A 23,640-nucleotide genomic window follows, 5' to 3' on the forward strand; every position below is an offset into this window, starting at 1 on the left:
AGGGGGAACTGGTAACATTTGCCAGGAATTCATCTTCCCCGATCATATTGTTACATAAAATCAGCCTTGTTTGTTCTAGGAAATCCGTGCCCCCAAGCTTCATTCTGCCTGGGCCTTGATTCTTAGTGACCAAGGCCCTGGAGGGCTCCGTTGGCCTCTGTGGATCTCCTTTCTAAAAGCGTTATTGACTGTGAACCTGGGGTGGGGTGGGGGGGCGGTTCCTGGAGTTCTTTCTCACCAGACTGGTTCCGGCTGCCTCCTGGGTGATGATGGAAAACTAAGGCACTTGCCAGCATGTCATTCCCTTACTTTGTAATCCTCAGGCAGGTGCACGAAGCTTATGTGGAACTTTACCAAGTAGTTAAAGGCAGAGTCCAGGACAGTCTTAAAGGATGTTGGGCTGTTACTGCAAGGCCAAAGTATTGCATATTAAGGAAGTCCACCGCAGGGCCGGATAAACGCAGGATAAGGAAATGCTGTCAACACCTTTTTCACTCTTCGCCCTGAAGGTTGGAAACCCAAGGTGTTTCAAGTCGCGGTTGAGAACTGGTCCCCAAAGCCTCTCCACAGTTTTCTGATTGCAGAAAGAAGCTGTAAGAGACCCCCAGAAAAGTCCCTGTGCACTCTTGCTATGGGAGTCATTGCTGAAGGAAGATTGTATTTTATCAGAGATCTTTAAGATTCCTTAAAAGTCATCACTAACTTACAGCCAAATCCATCTTAGAGATCAGCTTAGTCTAAGATATGTATTTAGTTATGTATTTATCTCATTTGCCTAGAGCAACATAAAAAAATTTTAAAGCAAAGCAGAGAAAAATTCAGAATAAGACATATGGCCTCTAGCAACTAACTTAATTATGCAAGTAAGCTTCCACACAGGAGAGACCGGATCTGGAGGGACTTTCATTAAAATCTTGCTATTTTGCCTTTAGCTAAAAGGACAAGAATGTCTCTGAAATCTGGTTGAAGGGAAACTAATGTAAATTTACTTTTTCTTCTTCCTGCCCGAGCAACCTAAGACCAGAGGATCTGTTACATTCCATCCTGTGCTCTGATCCTTTAGCCTTAGGACTAGAAGAAATTAAGCAGATTTTGGTGGAAATGTGGAAATATGTGTTCACCAGCAATGCTGGAACCAGAGAGTTTTGAAATGTGAGAAATGTGGGAAGGGTGGGCATCGAAGGAGCCTCAGGAAGGACGTGTGACAGTTTTGTGGGCCTGGACAGGCTGGCTGTGGACATGCAAAAAAAAACCCCACAGCATCCAGTCACTCAGGAGAGATGATGGCCCATATTACACCTTGACACACACCCCCCACCCCCATGGACAAAACCAAGCATTGTCTATGCAGACATTAAGAAGCCTATTTTAGGGAAACTACAAAGACTGTTTTGGGATAATAACTAATCTTTTTTAATAATGAAATGCAAAGTGATGAAAGAAAAGCTATTTTTAGTTAGATTTTATAATGTGTCACTGGAAAGGATCATTAACACAGAGTTGGAAGACAATATTCTAACACGTACACCTGACTTTGGGTAAGTGGCTTACCTTTCTCATCTGGGAAAGCCTCTTTCTTCCTTTTAAAAAGGAATGCTAACATTTGTTCCCAGCTCACTATCTTCTTAAAAGTTCTAACATCATGTGAGTCCAAGTAAAGTGAGTAAAATCTCCCTTTCTATGGGCAATTTTAGAGGAAAGAATTTCTTTCTTGAAAACCATCTATAATCATTCCATTTATTTCTTACCCATTTCTTAGAAAAAGCCTGAGGGAGGATACCGTTCCATGGTTTTCAGGCTGACTAGCCTGTACACTTCATCAATCAAAGTCTTGGAAGGTCTGACACAAACCTGTGTCCTCAACTCTTGGGGGCACTTAACTCTCCCATCCTATTTAATCACAACCCACGCCATTTTCCATTATTAATAGTACACTGAGTGAAAAAATAATAGCTATCTCTACTGTGCATCTGTTATGTGTCTTTATCTCTAATCCTCATTTTTTGAAAAAGGAAGACCTTCACGGTGAGTAATATTATTAACCCAGTTCACAATAAAGAAATAGAATGACTCAGAGAAATTGGGATAGACAGATAGGCAAGGTTTAGAGAACACTAACACCTGAAAATCGAGGTGAAGCAAAAGAGAGTTTTTAGAGACTGAAGGAGCATTGTAGCTACTGCTTCATCCCTGATGGGTAAGATTAAGACTGTACTGTAAGCCTTTTAAGGCCAATAAAGAGGCTGTCTGTAATGTACTTCTTCTGTGCACCCTAAGTCATTCTGTAAATTACTATTTCAATTAGCAAGCTCGCCACTTTCCTTAGGTAGACCTACTTGGACAAGGATCAGTGAAGAGTGAATTAAAAGAGTAACTTCCTGCATACACAATGAATATTTCCAGTGCTAAAGGGCACTTGGTTATTACACCTGCGTTCACTTAATCTCGCATTTGACTTGAGCATTTGATTCAAAAATGCCTGCAGAGCAAGTCACCACCCAAGTAACAATCCTGTTGTTAGCCTGTTGACCCAACTGATAAAAAAAAAAAAGCACACAAAAAAAAAATGAATGGAAAAAAGATTTTCTCTTCTAGAGTCGGGTACTTATAAAAGCATTAGATGATTTTTTAAATCTTGTGGGGGGGATAAAACTTGTAAAACAGTAAATAGTTTTTCAAGTGGCTACTACGATTGGACATACTTCCTGAAGGAGGAACGCATGTCAGGACAATGACATGCATCTTAAGAGTGTTTGTAAAAGGGTCCAAACGTGTTTTAAAATGCCAACTAGAGGGCGAGAGTATAGCTCAGTGGCAGAGCACATGCTTAGCATGCATGAGGTCCTGGGTTCAATCCCCAGTTAAAAAAAAAAATTTATTTTTTTAAATGTAACCTGGGAATGTTTGTTAAAGCCACACATTCTAAGGCCTCCTATGCAGAGACTTTGATTCAATAGGTGTTACTTTGGTATAAGTAATGTGATTGTTAATCTAATTCTTAATAGGAATGCTTAATAGCATCCTAATAGGGACCTAGCACCTTCAAAGGTGACCGCTTACCATATTTACAGCTAACTCAACACTGAAAGGCTTGTTATTTACTATAAAGGATGGTAGACATAATATTCTGCTCATGAAATTAGAGGTGTCAAGAGTAGTAACTGACTAGGGAACTTTTCTGGACCCATAGTTTTTTTTTTTTAACTGCTGCTAATTCTTTTATTTTTTTAATTTTATTTTATTAAGTTATAGTCAGTTTACAATGTTGTGTTCATTTCCAGTGCAGAGCACAATTTTTCAGTTATACATGAACATACATATATTCATTGTCACATTCTTTTCCACCATGAGCTCCCACAAGATCCTGTATACATTTCCCAGTATAATCTTGTTTATCTATTCTATATATACCTGTCACAGTATCTACAAATTTCGAACTCCTAGTCTGTCCCTTCCCACCCACCTCCCCCCTGACAACCACGAGTTTGTATTCTATGTCTATGAGCTGGACCCACAGTTCTTGCTTGAACGAGATACATGAGTGACAAGTCTAACACTTGAATGCCACTGATGTAGTGTGTAAGTCTAGGCTCCAGTGGGCCCCAGTGGACCCAGCTGCTTGAACCAACAGCAAAGATCACCAGTCCTGATGTCATCAAAGCCTGTCCGGAATGAGTCCTTCATTCAGGGTGCTAGTTAAGGAGCCTCACTTACAGGCAGTCTTTCTAAAACCACAGGCAAGTCACAGGACTATTTTGTGCCAATTTGCTGCTAATGAATATACAACGGAGGGGGTTTGATCAGAGACTTGCTTTCACTGAAACGTATCTTTTGGTAATTGGATTGTAAAGGTAGATTCGTATAGCCCCCAGATACATCTTAAAAAAGCTAATAATATTTACTAAAAGATCTTGATATTTGTTAGCAATCTAAATTGGCTCAGGTCAACTCACCAAAGTAAGGGATCGGATGAAACATACGCATATGCATTTTTTCTTAGGATGGATCTTTTTTTTTTAATTGAAGTATGTAGCACGTGCATTTTAATTCACGTATATATGAATCTGAGGCAGGTGAGCTACAGACTACATGTTAAGAAACACTGGTGTAAGAGAGGTCACATTCAGCTGCAAATGTGCTTGAGAAATCTAATCTTTGATAAATGAGTTGGAGAGTTAACAAAATTACTCGGGGAGTCAGCAGAAATTGCTTTTAAATCTTCAGGTCACTTTTCGGTAGATGAACCCCAGCGAAGGTTGCATGAAACATGTTACGACAAGGTGACTGACCTTCACCCCCTTAATATTTACATTCGAGACTTATCTCCTTTCCTGTTTACATACAGGATGCCGTTTCATCTGCAGCAAGCAGATTTCTGTTACGCAATTGTTTGAATTTCAGGCCACATGCAATCTTGGACTATTTTATTTTATTTCATGCCTTTATATTATCTGTTTACCTGAGAGTTAAAATCAAGCTTTTTTTTTTTTTTTTTGAGGCTGAAGTTAATCATTTACATTCGTGCAGTTTTTATATGGCTCATAAAGCATCCTGCATAGTATTTTCTTTCTATATGAAAAATACTCCTTAATAATGTCCTCTGTTATAGAATGACTCATCAATTCCCCAGTCACAGGACATAAGCTTTAAATGTTATTTTGTCAGTTTCATAATTAATTAATTAATTAATTAATTAATTAGAGGTTGGTACAGTTAACCTGCTCAAGTTACCCACTTATCCCTAGAAAAGATTTCCGACAATTAGCTTAAAATTGCACAAGCCTATGCTTTCAGTGTGTAAAGTGGATAAATCTTTCCAACCAGCAATTTCAATACATATGACAATCAACTAGATATGTTTAAAATTTAATGTTTTCGGAAGCATGAAATTGTAAGAAACTAAATGCCTCTTTGCTGTGGATTAAAGTAGTTACCTATGCAAACTTACTTAGTTAATCAAAATACTCATTAGTGAATTTTTAAATTGCCTTCAAAAATGAAAGTAAAATATTCCAAAGCAGGAAATAAAAGGTTGAAAGTTTTTCTTTCATGACAGTAATAAAATCCATATAAGTTATGGGTTTTTGAAATTTGTATGTCAAAAGTTCAAAGCACATTTCAAGAGTTAAATTTTGACAGAAAGTGTCGAGAAATTTGACACTTATAAAGACCAACGTTCTCACTCTCCCAGCAGTGACTGACAGACACAGACGGACCACTTCATTCCTCCCATTAATAGAACTGAGAGGGGAAAGGCTCCTTCTCCTTAGTTCCAAATACGAACATGAGTTCAGCTCCAGCAAAGCTCATTCACACACCCCTGAGTTCAGACCCATGAGATTGGGTGGGTGCAGCCCCCGATAAGGGTTCTGCTCTCCTGAGTCTTTACCAAAGTACAATCATTGAAGTTAAGAATGACCACTTAATTGTTCTCACTAAAATATTTATTGAACACCACTGTTTTCCATGCATGTTGTGACTGAAGTGAACAAAATGATTAAAAAAATAATAAAATGGTCCATCATTTTGGAAGTGTCATTATAGAGATGGTTATTGATATTAAGCAATTAAGTGAATTTCTGAATGTGAAAAAGAATAAATTCAGGATGCAACAAAAAAATGCTATGAAAGAAATAAGACAGGATGAATTAATAGAGTGACTGAGAAGAGGAGGATATGTTAAGTTTGGAGGTCAGGAAGGTTGTCTGCAAGGTGATACTTGAGCCTGTGCGAAGATCTGGATACAGAGCAATCTGGACAGAGGAGACAGAAAGTACAAAGGTTCTAAAACGGGAACAAGCTTGGTATGGATGGAGACGAAGATATCATCAAGAAAGAGTAATGCTGGTAAGCCATCTTGTTGTAAGTGAAGAGAAAGACCAATTTGGAGGAAATCCAGACAAACCATCATGCCACTTAAATTGATTCATCAGAATTTCCAATTGTCTTACTGTAGGAATGCCCAGGGTAATATTAACATTTTCCATGATCCATTGCGTCACTGGAAATAAGATTTATCCTGCGACCTTAAGCAATACCAATTCTGGAAAGGCAGAGAAGTTAGGGAGCAATGTGAGAGTTATGCCAAGTTTAATAGTTAAACATGACACTTGATTTTCACTACGTGCATTTCCTTATTTTAGGGAAAATATCCCAGAGAAGCCACTTAACCTTGAGGAACTCGAAGCATTGTGTAACTGCTAGTGCCTGTTGGAATTTCTTCTCAGTGGGGTTTAGCAGATCTCTGCTCTAACTAGACACCAGCACTCTCTCAGTCTTTGTTCCTACTATACCAATTAGCTATTTTTTACATTATAAATGTAAATTTGAAACTCATCAGAATTTACATGCCTTCATAAGAGTTCATGTTTTCAATTTTAAATTATTAAAGTAGAAATCAGAGGAAAATGTTCATTTAAGAGACGAGGAGAAAAAGTCAAAAAGAAATGCTAAGCCTTTTAAATAGAATTTAAAGTTGGCTAAACATAATTTTTAAATTTTGTAAAACACTGAGAAAATGTCTCTGCTTTTTTGGAAAGCATTTTAGGGCATGAAAAAATCTTCAGCAAAGTTAATTGACATTACTCAATAAATAAATGTAATAAGCTATTAACTAACTTTAAAGCAAATGTTTTAAAGACTGTGGTGTGATAGAATAGAGAAGAAGATGCCCTCATGGGTTTGAAAGTAACCAGAAGTGGATTCAGATCCTGGTTTTTCTCCTTGAATTTTCTGAGCCTCAGTTATTCCTTTTAATAGTGGGGTAAGACTAACCAAACCCCTAGGTCTACTCTGAGAATTGAATTAGATCATTATTTCAAAGGGTCCAACAGATGGTAATTATTCAATGAATGACAGTCTTTTCTAGCCTACACCAACACCCCTAACATGAGTACACGGTGATAGTTTTGTTAACAATAATAGTAAATCTTTTAGCACTCTTCATACTGTTGTTTGTTTGTTTGTTGCAAGAATTTTATTTATTGAAAAGGAAGGTCAAGAGATAAAATTATGACATAAGGTTTAGGGTGGATCCCCTTAAGATAATGTCAATATTTCATCTTTCAAATTTTTTCAGTAATATTTGACCTCTAAAATTCCATTCCATAAAATAAAGGAAGGTATCTTTCTCCCTCCCCCCAGCCCATTAATACATTTTCATCAATTTTACAAATTAAACCAATGTAATTATTAAAATTAAACACTCTGCACATTATTCTTTCAACATTTAAAAATCTCTATTTAAAGTCCTACATTTTTTGTTTCTATTTTTTTCTGTTTTATTGACATATAATTGATACTACTGGATACCTCTCTGTGCTATCAATTAACCAATTCTCTATCAAAATTACTTATGTACTTTTGCATGGCTTTTTTTAAAAGAAGTTTTTCCATCAGCCTAGCTGCTCCTGATTCAGTTTCAAGTACATATGGATTTATTTGGAACATTCTAACAGCGGAAGGAATGTCTTTGTCAGTATGTGCTTAGATACAGTTTTAGGGAATAAACTGTTAGATTAAGAGAGTAAAGATTGTGTAAACTGACCTCCTTGGTATGCAAAAGCCCAGAGATTATAAGAAGAGGTCACTACGCGGAAGCTCCATGTGAAAGGGAAGTGAACACAAAATGAGACATCTTGGATTTAGCATAGATATTAAGTTGAAAGAGGCCAAGTTTGTGAGCAGAAAAAAAAGGCTAAAGGTAAACGAGAGGAGTGTTAGTTCTTATGAAACTGTAAGCGCTCATTAAATTTTACATCCTTTCTCTATATAGTTTTCTGCTCGTGGGAGTACACAAACACACCCTGGGTACATAGTGGAACAGAGGGTCATAATAGTTAGGGTTCAAGGTAATTTGGTGCCTAAAACTTTAAATAAATTACCATCCCATATAAAGTTAAAACCTTCATGTGATGAATTATCATGTAATCATGCAATGAAAAGGGAGTTGTCTTTTTCTTTCAAATAGATTGTTAAATACAGTAGTTCAATTTAAAGTTTCTGTTAACAGGGTGTCAATTAGGAAGCAACTTATCTGGCAAAGAATAGACAGCTTTATTCACGGCATGGGCTTCTGGCCAACCTGAGTCTCTTTAAGTCTGGAATGAAGTATCCCAAGGATCAGGTCTGACGATTGGGCATCTTGAGCCAGATCAGACCAGATCAACCAATCCAATTCTCCGCATCAAGTGGAGGTCGATGGGCATTTGTTGACAGTTGAAGGTTAAGAAAGAGTGTAAGCTTTGGGGTTAGGCAGATCTAGGCTTAAACCCTAGGTTTACAAGATGTAAGCAGCCGCTTATAAGCTTTATATAACCCTGAGCAGTTGTCTTCAATTTCTTCTTACACAGAATACAAATTTTAATGTTTAATTTGGTTATTGTAAGAATTAAATGAATTAATGCATATGAACTTGTTAGCATAACATCTGAGACACACTGGACGCTCAATAAAGGGTACCTTTAAAAAAAAGTTCTTATTTAGTTCCTTCTGCCAACTAAAGCGTGGAATGGAAGCTTGGGTCACTTCCCACTCTGCATCTGAGCCAGCTGGCTATCGTTAGCCAAAAGGGACAAACGATGTGCCTCTAGTCAGCCTGGCTAAAAATTGTGTCTGGTCCTCTTCTTTTGGAAAGCCCAGGCAGCTCAGACAGTCCCGGGGGAAAGGAGCTATGACTCTCAGGGCATGGACGCTTAATTTTTCAGATTGGATTTCCTCTGAGCGTATTTAGAGCCTTGGAAATGTGGACCTAGCCAGTCTGACACATGCTAATCAGTTTCCTTCACTTCCTTGAAAAGTCCTGTGGATCTTCTCATCACTCAGCAGGTGGCAAGTCTCACCTTGGTCCAGGCTTCAGTTGGGCTTAAGAGAATTGTGGGCAGAGAAGGAAAACTAAGGGGTCGCCCACCTCATAGCTCACCCAGTGTGGCATTCAGCAGAGATGTGGTGAAGAAAACAGCTAGACTTGGAGGCTGAAGTCTTGGCTTCTTGTCTTCTTGCTAATTGTGGTGAAGCCCCTCAACATCTCTTAACTACAAAACAATAATTCTCACTGTACAGAATCTGTGTGCATGTGGTGATGGTAAAATAAAATAATATTAAATTACTTCATAAATTGTACAGAATTATACAAAAGAAAGGCTTCTATTCCAAGAGGCCTGCATTTGATGGGTAAAAGCTACATTGGGCCATATTTAATTTCAATATTAATAAAATCTTCTCCATTTATGAATTCCAATATTGCTCTAAGACGAATGACTTTATTCTCATCTTGTGTGTCTTTGAAATGTACTGTTATGAATAATACGTATTACAAATGATTAATGATTCTGTTATCTGATTTTAAATTAGCATCATGATACCAGTGCCAATCAGCCTGTAAACACACAAATTATTCTCCTTACTAAATTATATTGCCAGTGTCACTTAAGTATCCAGCAAGGGTAAAATTAGAAATCTCAATTTTTAATTAGGAAATCCAAAGAATCTTATATGATAATATTCAGTCACATCTGCTAGGAATATAAGACAAACAGGGCTTGGTTTTATAAAACTTAGGATTTTGATACTTCTCTTTTACAGTATGAGAAAATAAAACAATTGGAATTGGCCTCACCCTTGTGGGCTTTTTTTACAACATCATTTGTTTTACATGTATGTATTTCCTGGTAGGTAGAGATGATGAAATAGGCCTATTAAGGGCAGGGACATTTCCATAAAAAAAGCCCCAAGGGATGGTTTCCGTTGTCTACCGTGGGTTCAACTGCAGTCAGGTGTTATCTCTGTTTTCAGAAAAAGAAAACTGAGCAAAAGATCATGTCAAGTCCTGACTGGGGATATGATGGCGACAATGGTAAGTTCTTCCGTTCATGTCTCTTTTCCAATTAAAGAGGTATTGAGCACTTAAAATAACTGCGCAGTCATAGATTAATGGTTTGAATTGCCTGACTTTGAATTATAAAAGCTTTGCATGTATTCTTAGCAGTTGTCCTTTGAGTCATGGCTGTCTACAAAATGTTTTCTTTCTCCCCCCCTCTCTCTTTCAGTCTCTCCCTCTCTCCATACATTTATATTAGAAATCTCTTGCTAACAGTAAAATATGGATAATTTGATCCCATAGACTATTAATACTTTACTTGTGCTGGCAAATAGACTATTTTATAGTACAGCACAGAAAAGGGGCATTCTTACAATAGAGAAAAGACAGTCTGTTCGGCGAGTGGTGTCGGCAAGTGAACAGCCGCATGTAAATAAGTGATTAGGACACTGCCTCACACCGTACACAAAAATAAACTCAGAATGACTTAAAGACTTAAACGTAAGACAGGACAGCACAAATCTCCTGGAAGAAATCATAGGCAAAACATCCTCTGACATAAATCATAGCAATGTTATCCTAGGTCATTCTCTGAAGGCAATAGGAATAAAAGCAAAAACAAGCAAATGGGACCAAATCAAACTTATAAGCTTTTTCACAGCCAAGGAAACCATCAACAAAATGAAAAGACAACCTACAGACTGGGAGAAAATATGTGCAAATGATGCAACTGACAAGGGCTTAATTTCCAGCATATATAAACAGTTCATACAAATCCATAACAAAAAAACAGATAACCCAATCCAAAATGTCCATTGACAAAGAAGTTGTGGTATACAATGGAATACTACTCAGCCATAAAAATAATAAAATAATGCCATTTGCAGCAACATGGATGGACCTGTAATAACATATAATGAAAAAGAATATATATGAGTAAAACTGAATCAATATGCTGTACAAGACACTAACACAAAATTGTAAATTAACTAAACTTCAATTAAAAAATAAATAAATGGAAAAGGGACATTTTGAAATATTAAATTTCTGTTAAGTTAAACAGAATATCATTTAAGATACCTGAATAAATCCTAATTTAATAAACAAAGTTATATTCCTAAAACTTGGAATTGAGCATTTGATCAGGTTTTGACTGTAAGCATATGTTTGTCCTTGTAGGTCCTGAACAGTGGGGCAAGTTGTACCCCATTGCAAATGGTAATAACCAATCTCCTATCAACATTAAAACCAGTGAAACCAAACATGACACCTCGCTCAAACCTATCAGTGTCTCCTACAATCCAGCCACAGCCAAGGAAATCGTCAACGTGGGACATTCCTTCCATGTAAACTTTGAGGACAATGATAACCGATCAGGTGAGCCAAAGACCCTTCTGATTTTTTCTTTGACTTTCCTGGGGAAATTAAAACAACAGGTCATTAAGAAACACAATGCCCATCTTCAGTCTTGTGCACATGTGTAACATCGCTGTAATCTTGTGAGGCATCTTGAACTTTCAGAAAATTTCTAAGTAGTAAAGATGATTTGGGGGGCTCCCAACTCAGTCCTTCTTCTTCTCAGTGACAGTGTTCCAACTCTTCCAATTTCCAATGTCTTCATGCTCACTTCACATCCTCTGAATGAACAGTATTTTTTTCCAAAAAGGTCTGTGAACCATCATGAATATAAAAACTGAAAATGCAAATATTTTCTAATTGAGATGAGGATGGAGGAGCACAGTAGGGAAGAAAAACAGAGGTGAAGAATGTATTTATCTTTTGTGACCAGAAAAAATGGCTCTATAACTGAGAAGTGCTTGGGTACCAGTAAGAAAATGGCCTTGCATGCATCTTTTTTGGGGGGAGAGGGGACTGGTAATTAGGTTTATTTATTTACTTTTTAATGGAGGTACTGGAGATTGAACTCAGAACCTCATGCATGCTAAGCATTCACGCTAACCCTGAGCTATACCCTCCCCCCTGCACCTCGCATAGAACAACTTTGTGCATAAGTATACTTACCTATCTTCCCCTCTCCCTGCTAGACCGTAATGACTGAATTATCTTCATACCCCAGAGTCTAGTACATTTCCTGCTACACAGTAAGACTTTCAAAAATGTTTACTGAATAATTTATTAACTGACAATTTCACAAAACAACTCTACTGACAAAAGGCAAAATTTGCTTTAGCACTTTCCTACAAGGTTCTGAGCCTAAATTTTAGACACCCTGGGGCTATGTCCATTGTTAATATTGGATTAGACCTGATATTATGTGTTTTATTAATCGTATGATTGAGTAGGCTCTCTAAAGAAACATGGTTCATTGTTAAAATTTTTTAAGTGATCCTACTGCCCCACTGACACTTTCTTTTAGTCCCTGCCTAGGGGTTCTCTACAAAGCTGTCAAGATACCCGCTAGTGTCTTGATCAGTTACAAGGTATGTGATGAGTAATTTGTTACCAAAAACTAAATCACTGAAGATCTTGATGCATACTTCCCATTACTGTCTTTGTTGAAAGAGTAAATGAATGGACTTGCAGATTAAAGCAGATTCAAGGAAAGCCCTGTAATCATATAATTCACTCATCTCCCAGTATGTTCTACTGAAGGCAGGAAAAGGTAAAACTACAGTCCATGCGCTGAGAATTGTATATAAGTCATGCACTATCTTAGGGTGCACAATACACATGAATGTCATCAATGTGGATGTGCAGGAAAAAAAACCAAGATGGAAATTCTGGTGCTAGTGTTTGTTTTCATTTCTCCTCAACCCCATTTAATGTTAATTTATATTACATGAGAAGGCAAACTGGAGTTTATGATTGTAGCACTAACATACTAACATTGTTTCCTTTTTCTTTAAGTTCTGAAAGGTGGTCCTCTCTCTGGAAGCTATAGGCTTCGTCAGTTCCATTTTCACTGGGGCATCACGGATGACTATGGTTCTGAGCACTTAGTGGATGGAGTCAAATATTCTGCAGAGGTAATGTAACTCAGTGAGTGAGAGATAACTGCGCTGAGAGTACTCCCAGAAGCAGCTGCCTTACAACATAAGACACCCTTACAGTGGCTCCAAAGGAATGAGCATTCTGGTCCACGTAAGGGACTCCCAGGCTCCATTAAAATCAAAGACAGACACACCACGTTTGGCAATAGAGGAGAATTTTTGGTGTCAAAGAGGCAGCTGAACTTGGAGCTGAACTCCTGAGCCCAGAATCCTCTCTCATTTTAGAATGCCTCAAAAACTTTTACTGTGACATCGGGCTGCCCTCTGGCCTCTTGCCCACATGGAAGTTTGTGATCTAGTCCAAGGCATTTTGTCTGTGTATCCGTGGAAAAATCAAGAACATTTGCATCAGGTTGTTAACAGAGGGTCTGGTTGAAAAGAAGAACTTTTGCCCTTTATATATAGGAATATGTAATACATTTGTAACAGCGTAGATAGGTTGGCTTTTTTATTTTACTTTTATAAAATGAATTTGTAATATATATACTTTTGCAACATGCCTTTTTTTCCCACTTACCAATTTATCATGATCATTTTTCCAACTCGTGTAATTCCACCTCTTTTTCTAATGTCTGTACAGTATTTCAGTGTATGCATATATCAGAATTTATTAACTGACCCCTACACATGGACAATTACAATGCCTTTTGCTTCTTGTTCTGTTGGGGTTTTTTTCTTTTGCTTTTACCAAAAAATTTTGCAATAAATGCATCTGTCCATACATCTTATGCACTAATAAAAGCAATTATGTAGGGCAGATTTTCATTAGAGGGATTGTTAAATACAGGGTAGGTGCACTTTTCATTTTAATAGAGGACATAGGAATAGTATATAAATATAACTCACTTTATGTTACATTGTAAAGCTAGACTAATAACTTTCAATGTTCAGAAATCCATTAAATGCCTTTTCCTATTTCTCCTTCATAAAATTGTAGGCAGACTAAAGTCAACTGGACTGAAAGCCTAAATTAGTATTAGTAGTATCTTTGGGGGAGGATATTTGGTTGTATCTAAGAAAACTAAATTGGTGATTCTCTCCTCTAATTTGAGAAAAATAAAATTAATCCAGTCTGGAGATGACAGGCACTTAGCCACAAAGTTCAACACATGACAGAAGGTGGGAGGGAGAAAGGAAGGGAGAGCAGGAGGGAGGGAGAGGTGGGGAGAATGAGAGAGATTCGTGGCATGGAGAGAATTGATTTGATTTAGAAGGATATGAGTGACCAGATGATCACTTTCCATTGGATGGTCAGAAAAGGATTCTTTCAAGAGTGGCATCTGAGTTTAGCCTTAATTCAAGCCAAAATCCTCCCATGGGAAAACTATGGGGAAGGTTCAATCCCCAGTACCGCCTTTAAATAAATAAATAAAATTTAAAAAGCTGATTACTTCCCCTTGCCAGCAAAAGAGAATTTTTTGGTCATGATTCCCAGATACTTCAGGACCCTCTTTTCATAAAGTTAATAAGAAGTATCTCAAGTGAGAGAAAGTTATTTCAATTTTTGTCTCAAAACTGGTTAGTCAGAATTCCTGATCTACAGTTTTCTTCTGTAGAGCAACAGGGAACTATATTCAATACCTTTAATGAAAAAGAACATGAAAACAAATATATATATGTATAGGTATGACTGAAACTTATGCTGTACACCAGAAATTGACATGTTGTAACTGACTATACTTCAATAAAAAATAATAATAGAAAAAAGAATTCCTGATCTCACACCAAAGAGAGATTTGTTTTTAAAAAAGAAGTAATACTGAACAGTTAAGATATTGTGGGAAAAGAAATTTCTTAGTGGTTCCAAAATCTGCCACTTACCCACTCTACTCAACACACAGTTAACCCTTCTTGAGAATGAAAATATAGCCCTTCTCAAGCCCTAGGTAAAAGTTCACATAGTTTTATCTTTCTAACCCAAGGTACATCTTCATATATTAACAAATTAATGTATGACTTAATTTTTACCTTCACAATGGTTATAAGTAACTGCTTAACCACATTATCATTTCCAGTTTCATATAGTTCACTGGAACTCTGCCAAGTACTCCAGCTTTGCTGAAGCTGCCTCACAGGCTGATGGTTTGGCAATTATTGGTGTTTTGATGAAGGTGAGTTACAGAGAGTTACAGAGCTCTATTAAAATTATTTTTTTACCAATCAGACCTCAAAATAGGATGAAATAAGGCAAAAAAAATGTTTGAGTCTTTTCTCTTTTTCTGGAAAGTTCTTTACTAATGAGTGACCACAGGTGACACAGTTCCCTAGTAGACTGTGGGGTTTTATTGGGGTTTTTTGGCTTTTCCCTCTTGAAGAGAGAAATAAGTTTCAGGCAGAGACAAAATGGAAAGGTGTTAAAGATGGAATGAATTTTTATTTTTCAGCTCTTCCACATTGCCTTTCTTCCTACATCATAGAGTCAGTTTATTGATTTAACATTTTATCAGGAAAAAAAATTAAGAGAATTTTTGTCCCATAAAGAAAGTTTAATTGATATTTAGAATGGCAGGTTTGTTCGGCTCCTCTACAGGAGAGTCCCTAAAAGTTCTAAAGGGAAGTTCCTACTAAATTGGGTATATTTGGGTGACTAAATTTTGGAATTACAGTAATTCTAGTTAACCTTTATTGTTTATCTATAACATGCCATTCACTGCACCAATTATAATTAATAGATTTGATCAAAAGTTAAGACGTTTGTTTCTGTATCACAGTTTTGCTGAATTTCTGGATTTCGACTTGCATATCTTTGAACATCTTACCCATATTAAATTAAAAACAAGATTTTTATTTGCCACTTTATCTGTGGTTACACATTATGAATCATTTACAGAGTACAGGGCCCACAAAAACAAACTTCTAGCAAAATTTCCTCCCCCAAAGCAAAAATACCTTACTTTTCTTCAGCTACTGTTTTTGATCGAAAAAAAATTAACTAAACAGGACTTGATAATAATTTTTATCTCACACTTTTTTTTTTTTTAATCTCCAGGTTGGTCCAGCCAACCCAAAGCTGCAGAAAATATTGGATGCCCTAAAATCAGTTAAAACTAAGGTAAACATACTAATTAAATTAATTTAAATCAGAACACAGGAATCCATAGAATTAGGAAATGATTTAATTCTATATCTGATATGGGGAGTAGGAAGCCAAAGCAAGGGCCACCAATCTGAAAATCAAGGTACTACTAAGATGCTCCTCGCTTCTGAGATCTCTGACCCAGGGAGTTCTTTTATTTTGTTTTTTGTTTTTCATAGTTATTGCTTATCTATTTCAGCAGGATGAAGCCTATAGAACAGGTTTTATAGCTGTTCAAATTTGTTTTAAAAACTATATCCAAACAAAATGTGATTTTTTCCCATTTCATGGAAAGATATCTTTATATCTTTAGCAAGACAACAATGCAGAAGTTAAGGATATTCTTTTGAGATCTCATTAAAATGCAAAATCTCATAACCATGATTTCACTGTCAGCTAAAAAATCAATTTTCTAATATATTTAACCTTAGTTTCCCTGTTTTAATAGTAAATAGTTAAATCATATATTAGAGATTTATCATTTTCTTTCACAATATGGAGAACTGCCATATTTTTACATAAAATAAATCTAGTTCATGATGATTCTAGAAAGCACTAATCTTTAAATGAGTATATTATAAAGTGAGAAAGTCTGAAGATAAATAAGCACTCAAGTCAGGAATATAAAAAATGATATATGAAAAGAAAACAGAAGGAAATAATGAAGATGAAGCAAAAATTAATCAAATAAGAAAGAAAATGAAATATAAGGTAAATTTTTATTATGAAAATAAAAAGTTGATTTTTTGGAAAAACAACAAAAAAGCACACTTTTGGCAAGTTTGATGATGAAGAAAAGGTATGCTACAAAAAACTACTAGAAATAAGGAAATGGATCATAATTAAAGATGTGGTAAAAAGGTTTAAAAGAGAAAAGTTTGTACAGTTGACCCTTGAACAACATGGGTTTGAACTTTGAAGGTCCACTTATATATGGACTTTTTTCAATAAACACACACTACAGCACTACTCAATTGGCAGTTAACTGAATCTGCTGATGCACAACCGTGGTTACAAAGGGCTGAAGTTATGGGTATATTTTTGACTGCGTGGGGGTCAGCACTCCTAATCTCCACATTGTTCAAAGGTCAGCTGTATACTATACCAGTACATTTGAAAATTCAGAGTAAATGGGTGCAGTTCTAGGAAAATGTGGAGAAACTGACTCAAAATGTGTTGAAAACCTAAATAGGCCAAAAATCTAAAAAGAATTTTTAAAAATAGCCAACAAAAAAAAAAATGTACCAAGTAAAAGAAAACTCTAAGCCCAGAACACGTTATGGAAAGTGTTACACAACTTTTAAGAAACAATCTTGCCACTGTTAACTAAACTGCCCAGATGAGGGGACAGAAAACTTTATATCAATTTAATTTAATGAAACCTAATACCTCAACTGGGTAAGAATACCTCAAAAAGGAAATCATAGGCAAATCTTTCTTGGGAATATAAATAAAAGATATATTAAAATTGATTACAGCAAATCATATTCAACAGTATAAAAAGAGCAACACTTCCAAACTAGTAGAGTTTAATCCCAGGAATGCAAGGATGGCTCTATATTAGATCATCTCCTAATAGAATTCATTACATTAACAAACTAAAGATGAAAAACTATATTACAAACTTGTTAGAGTCTTAAAAAGCATTTGATGAAAACTCAATGCCAATTCCTGAGGACAAAAAAAGAAAGAGAAGAAAGAAAGAGAAAAAAGAAAGAAAATTCTCTGAAATCTTATTGAATTTAAGAAAGAATATCACATAGAAACTTAGATCAAACATCAAATTTAGTAGTGAAATATTTTAAGCATTCTCATTTCAATCAAAAACAAGACTAGGGTGTCAACTATGAACACCACAACTGAACATTGCAATGAATGCCCCAATCAATGTAATAAAATATAAATAATTTTGGAAAAGAAATAATAAATAATAAAATAAAATAAAGAAAGAAATAAGAGTACAAATTAGGGCAAACATTAGAAAGTAAAGACAAAACTGCCATCAAGTGCAGAGGATCATTGACATCTACCTGGAAAACTCAAAACTAACAGCTAATAAGCAGAATCAATACGCAAGTCTAGTAAAGTCGATGACATAAAATATTATCTATAAATATCAGTTCCTTTTCTATACATCAATAATAACCAATCAGAAAAGAAAATAGGAATAAATAGAATAAAGCTAAAACACACCAATACACATGTTAATAATATCTTTGCCACCAGAACAGTATCTGGTATCATTCCTAGAGAAACAATAAATGCTTTATATTGAAAATTAAACATATTCTAAAGAATATAGATTATAAAAAAATTTTGAACCTTTGCTTATCCTCAACCAAATGAAGAAGGAGGAAGATTGCTTAGTCAAAATTTCAATGTAGCATATTTTCAGTCTTCTATTACTTTTGTTTATATCCACAAACATACCAGACATAAAATACTATATAGTAGAAAAGATTAAATTCTCAGCTAAGATATATATATATATACACATACACCAAATAATATAACATATATATTACACATGTATGTGGTATAAGTATTTGATATCATGGTATAATAATATATTACTTTTCTTTTTCTTTCAGGGCAAAAGTGCCCCATTCACAAATTTTGACCCCTCTGTTCTCCTTCCTTCATCCCTGGATTACTGGACCTACTTTGGCTCTCTGACTCATCCTCCTCTTCATGAGAGTGTCATCTGGATCATCCTTAAGGAGAGCATCAGTATCAGCTCAGAACAGGTAGAGTATGAAAAGTAGATGAGTGAGAATTGGGAGAACAAAGCAGGAATATCATTTCAATTCCTAGTATTAATGGGAGAAATCATTATTTCAATAAGATTTTGAAGAGTTCATTTTCCCTTCCAATTGTCTTTTTCCAATACTGAAAAAGATGTAATTCTGACATAAGGTCTATTGAATAATAAACAAGAAAAAGGTATTATAAATACTTTTTTTTTACTTTATGTAGAAAAATATATATGAGATTCAGAACTCCTGCTCTTCTTTTCAGCGTAATAAGGAAAAATCCAACCTTGTTAAATATCTTCCTAAGAGTTTCAGAAATAAAGAAAAAACTGACACTGGAAGTACAATTAAGACTTCGGAGAATTGTGACTCTCAAGTCAGCCTTGATAGTCGACATGGTTTTATTTGTCCTTTTATAAAGCTTAAGTTCTTAAATATTTAACAAAATATCTTATTAACTACTGTTTATAAGTATGATAATAATAACTACCTTTGATTGAGTGATTACTTTTATTAGGTGCCTTACATATGTGTTGTCAGTCAATTCTCATAACAAACCTTTAGGACAGGCAGTGTGGCGTATTGGTAACTAACACTTATTGAGCACATGCCAAATGCCAAACACCATTCTAACAACTTTATATGAATGAATCCATGTAGTCTTCCCAACATCTCAGTGAAGGGGTCCTCTACGGAAGCCGAGGCACCAAGCAGACAGGTCTCTTACCTGAGATAGCCCAGATGGCCAGTGAGACAGCTGGTATCCTAACCCACTCTATCACGGATAATTTAAGCCAAGTGCCTAGTGCAATGAAAGGGGAAGGAATTTTTGGCTTCCTCCCTTTTCATCAGTGAATGCATTGCAATCTTCAACTTGATTTTCTAAGTATCAGTGCGTTAATTACACTAGGGAAAAAGGTGTTTTGTGTAATTTTAATAGCTTTTGACTCTTTAAATATTTTATCCCTCCTCTAAGCTGGCTCAGTTCCGCAGTCTTCTATCCAACGTGGAAGGGGGTAAAGAAGCCCCCATTAAGCACAACAACCGGCCGCCCCAGCCTCTGAAGGGCAGAACGGTGAAAGCTTCATTCTGATTGGCCCACGAGGAAATATCCTCCCTCATGGAACACAGCTCTGCTTCTGCCATAATCCAATAAAGCAAGTTTTAAGAAACAAATTTATCTCAACCCTAGCAGAACCGCATACCTGCAAATTTAATCTGTACAACTAAAAACCTTTTATTTTTGCTCTTCATGCTTAACTCAAATAGTAATCTGTGAGCTTACACACTTGTGCTTAAATTCAAGTATATTTTGTGGAATTCTTTATAATTGCAATTAAGCTATACTTAATTTCTCAGTGATTTGTATCTCTTTTCATTGTAGTCAGTTTAATTGAACCATTAAAATAATTTTACCTCTTTCTTCTTGTCTAATATGCACTCTATTTTTAAAAAGCATTAAGTTGCTACCCCATTTACAGTCAAAAATCTTAAATGCTGTATTTGCAATATTATTTTGCCTCAAATGTAATAACCTAAGAACATCTTGAAATGAAATATCGAGAGTTCATTTGCTTACTCTTGGTGACAAATATACAACTAAGATGACAACTAGATTTAATATTATTATTCCAGCCCAACATTGCTACTATTTGTGTACTCTGTGATAAAACTAGTATGTTTTATATAAGAAATGATGCTTCTGGTTATTACTTCCACTTTTCCTCCCCCATTAGCAAAGTGCTTTTATTTTTTCCATTGTTATAATTAGTTAGCTTGCATGGAGGCTCTGTACCTCAGATTTGGAAGAAAAGTCACCAGTGAATTGTTTATTAAAAGTGAAGAAAGTGTTTGTCTCAAAACTATATAGGAACATCATGTAATTTTCTAGTCAGATGTGTACTTAACCTGAAGCCCGTTCCTCCTGAAACCACATCTGCATTCAGAATTCTACAATTCTTGTGTCTAGTGTCAGTCTTGTGATGCACTTAATTTCTATTTTCTGAGAAACCATATTAGAGAGCAAAGCCCACATTCATTCCAACGTTCTAGTCTTCTCTAATGTCACAAAATCAGTCAGAACCTCTAAGTAACTGTAATCATAGTCAAAAGGACAGACAAAGCAGATTCTTCATTGCTCTGACAGATTTTTTTTGTATAAAGGCTGTGTTTATTTATTTTTAAATTAAAAAAAAATTTTAAATAACATTATTATTTGTACCTAAAAATCATGCCGGAAGACGTCTTTTGAAATTTTTTATTGGGGCCCAGAAATTAAGTGAATCCTCTTTATTAAAAAAGTAATGGACCCACATAACACTTCATTTAGCTCTGATGTGTTCTATAGAAATAAAATACTATAAAGCATTCTATAAAAATAAATTACTTCCTTTGTAAAAGTAATCCGTGTGAATTAACATGTGGTTGCCAGATACTGAGAAAGCTTGAGACACCTGTCCTATGATCTTCTTATTTCACGTGAGTTACATTGGTAGGATTTTAATCTAAAGTTATCAAAGATCATCGTGAGCACCAAAGAAAGAGGAGTATAAGTTTAATTTAAGAAATAAATCTGCAAAAGGTGCTCAGGGCCTACGGTGTTTGAAAGTATTTTCTGAAAAGAAATTGAGCAATTTAAAAATAAGTTTCATGGCAAGGACCTGGAAAATACTTGACTTGCTAACCCATATATATTTTTTGAAGAAGGTTAAAATGGATTCCAGGTTTTAAATATAAGTCTGTAAGTCTTATTATGGAAAGGGCAAAGAAGTGACAGAAGATATATGATGGTCATCAAACTTTATCCCTAAGCTAAATGCCAACTTGGGAACATGTTTCCCCTTACTGCTTCTGCCAGAATTTCACATATTTGGCAGAACTCAAGAGGTGCATTATGGGAGCTTTCCACGTTTCTCTGAAGTAGCCGATAAAACAGCTGTTGGGAGGAGATACGTGGACAAGGCACCGGATCATCTGAGAGTGCAACTCATATGTGTCTTTGACTCACTCTCCTGCTCTGTGCACTCTTCCCTTGCTAGTTCAGGTAGAGGATTTGAACATCCTTCAAGGATTCTCTGTCTTTTCCATGATGTTTAGTAGCTGGCTTCTTTATGCCAAGATATTTTCTAAATTATTCATTTCTATAAGCTTGAGCAAAATCACTCTAAAAACATTAAATTCCTCAGAGAGAACTGGGGCAAAAGACAGGAAGGGACAGAAATATCTTCTTTTAATTTTCCGGCAGGACTCAAAGAGAAAATTTTCATTTATTATAATTCTGGTTAATCTATATCAGTGGTTCTTCACCAGCTTGTTGTCACAGATTCCTACGAGTTTGTGATAAAAGCTATGAAATGTCTTCCTGCCTCCCCTCAACATGTAAATTAAATATAGCCAAATTTTTGCACGGAGTTTTAAAGTTCTCAGCAACTTATGCCTTTTCTTTCTTCCTTCCTCATAACAAAGTCAATCCTGGACCCCAAGATGAGATCCTGACTCTAAACTATAAAAAAAATGAGCTAAAATGGATTCCAGGTCTCTCTTGATCTCACTTTTTCATTTAACATTTATTTTTGCTTTTCCATCTTATTGTTTATAGCAGGTCCCTAGAGGTGGAATGACAGTATACTTCAAGTATAGTTTATGAATTATCTTTTTGTTGTTTTTCCATATTCCAAATATTATTTTGAGTTGGTATGAGGTCCCATTGTAAGAGAGATATAAAAAGACAAAAAAAAATAATCCAAAGCTTAGTGAATTGCTTCATTAATTAGTGGGTAGACTAACAAGTCACAAATGAGAGTAAAAAGGGGCCTAGAAGAAAAAAAATTGACTGAGGAAGATATCACCAGATTAATAATGGGCCAAAATCACCCTGAAAGTCATCAACACTCTTTGTATCTAAGACCATGAAAGCATAAGGAAATATTTATTTTCTGAGCATTATCTTCATAATTATCTATAAACACCGAATGCTTATTTACTCCCTATTCTCTGAGGCATTGTACTGGGATTTCCTGATTACTCTTATTAGATCTGGCTATTTTAAATCTCATTAGATAGACAAAGAGACAGTTAGACAGACAGACAAAGAGACATAAATATAAATGAATAAATAATTGCATTTATTCCAGGACTACTCTACTTAGACAAAATGGAAATGTAGGTGTGAGTATTGAACCTACTGCAGGAAGTAACTTGATTTTATGTCCCTAAGCATATGTGGACACATTTATAAAGCTAAGGGAAAAACGCATAAAATAAAAAAGATTTTAATGGCAATATAACATGCTTGAAAGAAGTTAGGAGAAATGGCCTCAAGCATTCCTGCTTACAAATCTTGCTTTCAATAGGGAAGTAACTCATAGGAGTAACTTAGAGCCTTAAAGATATGTGCACACTCCCATTTTGTATCTTTACAAGTATCTTTATCCTAAAAGTAAACTGATGGACAAAGGGTAATGTTTGCAGGCATGAGAATGCTCAGAGCACAAGTGCATTTACTGGAGGTTTCTCAGAATGGCAGCTGGGCTAATCCCCTTACCATGAGGAGGTAGAAATAGCAATTGTGTCAGAGCACAAAGAGTTTAAGTGGCCTTATTTTTTTTCCAGCAAAGACTAGAGAATATACCTTCCCCAAATCATCAACAAACTATTTTTTTTAATTTTTAAAAATTTTGTCCAACTATTTTATTTATTTTTATTTTTGTTTTTGTTTTTGTTTTTGTTTTTGTTCTGGGGAGGAGAAGGAATTATGTTTGTTTGTTTGTTGATTTATTTATTTTTAAATGGAGGCACTCGGGATTGAACCCAGGACCTCGTGCACGCTAAGCATGCGCTCTACCACTGAGCTATGCCCTGCACCCCCCAACAAGTATTTTAATACCTTTAAGAAACAAACACATGTTACTCTATTTGGATGTGGTATTTTCCATCATGTTATTAGATGACCTAAACTTCCAGCAAGAACAATCATGCATACCA

At 35.6% G+C, this 23,640-nt stretch overlaps 1 protein-coding gene across 1 annotated transcript in view; it reads left to right on the forward strand.

Annotated features, from left to right (window-relative positions):
• The window catches only part of CA1 (carbonic anhydrase 1), a 51,612-nt gene extending 31,532 nt beyond the window's left edge, over positions 1–20,080 (forward strand). The window contains exons 4-10 of the mRNA XM_032470001.1: positions 9,793–9,853; positions 10,997–11,194; positions 12,686–12,804; positions 14,844–14,939; positions 15,818–15,880; positions 18,496–18,651; positions 19,634–20,080. Coding sequence (XP_032325892.1) covers positions 9,817–9,853; positions 10,997–11,194; positions 12,686–12,804; positions 14,844–14,939; positions 15,818–15,880; positions 18,496–18,651; positions 19,634–19,750 — 786 coding nt within the window. The 5' untranslated portion in view covers positions 9,793–9,816 and the 3' untranslated portion in view covers positions 19,751–20,080. The remainder of the gene's footprint in view (positions 1–9,792; positions 9,854–10,996; positions 11,195–12,685; positions 12,805–14,843; positions 14,940–15,817; positions 15,881–18,495; positions 18,652–19,633) is intronic.
• The last annotated feature ends 3,560 nt before the right edge of the window (positions 20,081–23,640 follow it).

The sequence above is a fragment of the Camelus ferus genome, chromosome 29 (genome assembly GCF_009834535.1).
Source record: "Camelus ferus isolate YT-003-E chromosome 29, BCGSAC_Cfer_1.0, whole genome shotgun sequence".
NCBI lineage: Eukaryota > Metazoa > Chordata > Mammalia > Artiodactyla > Camelidae > Camelus > Camelus ferus.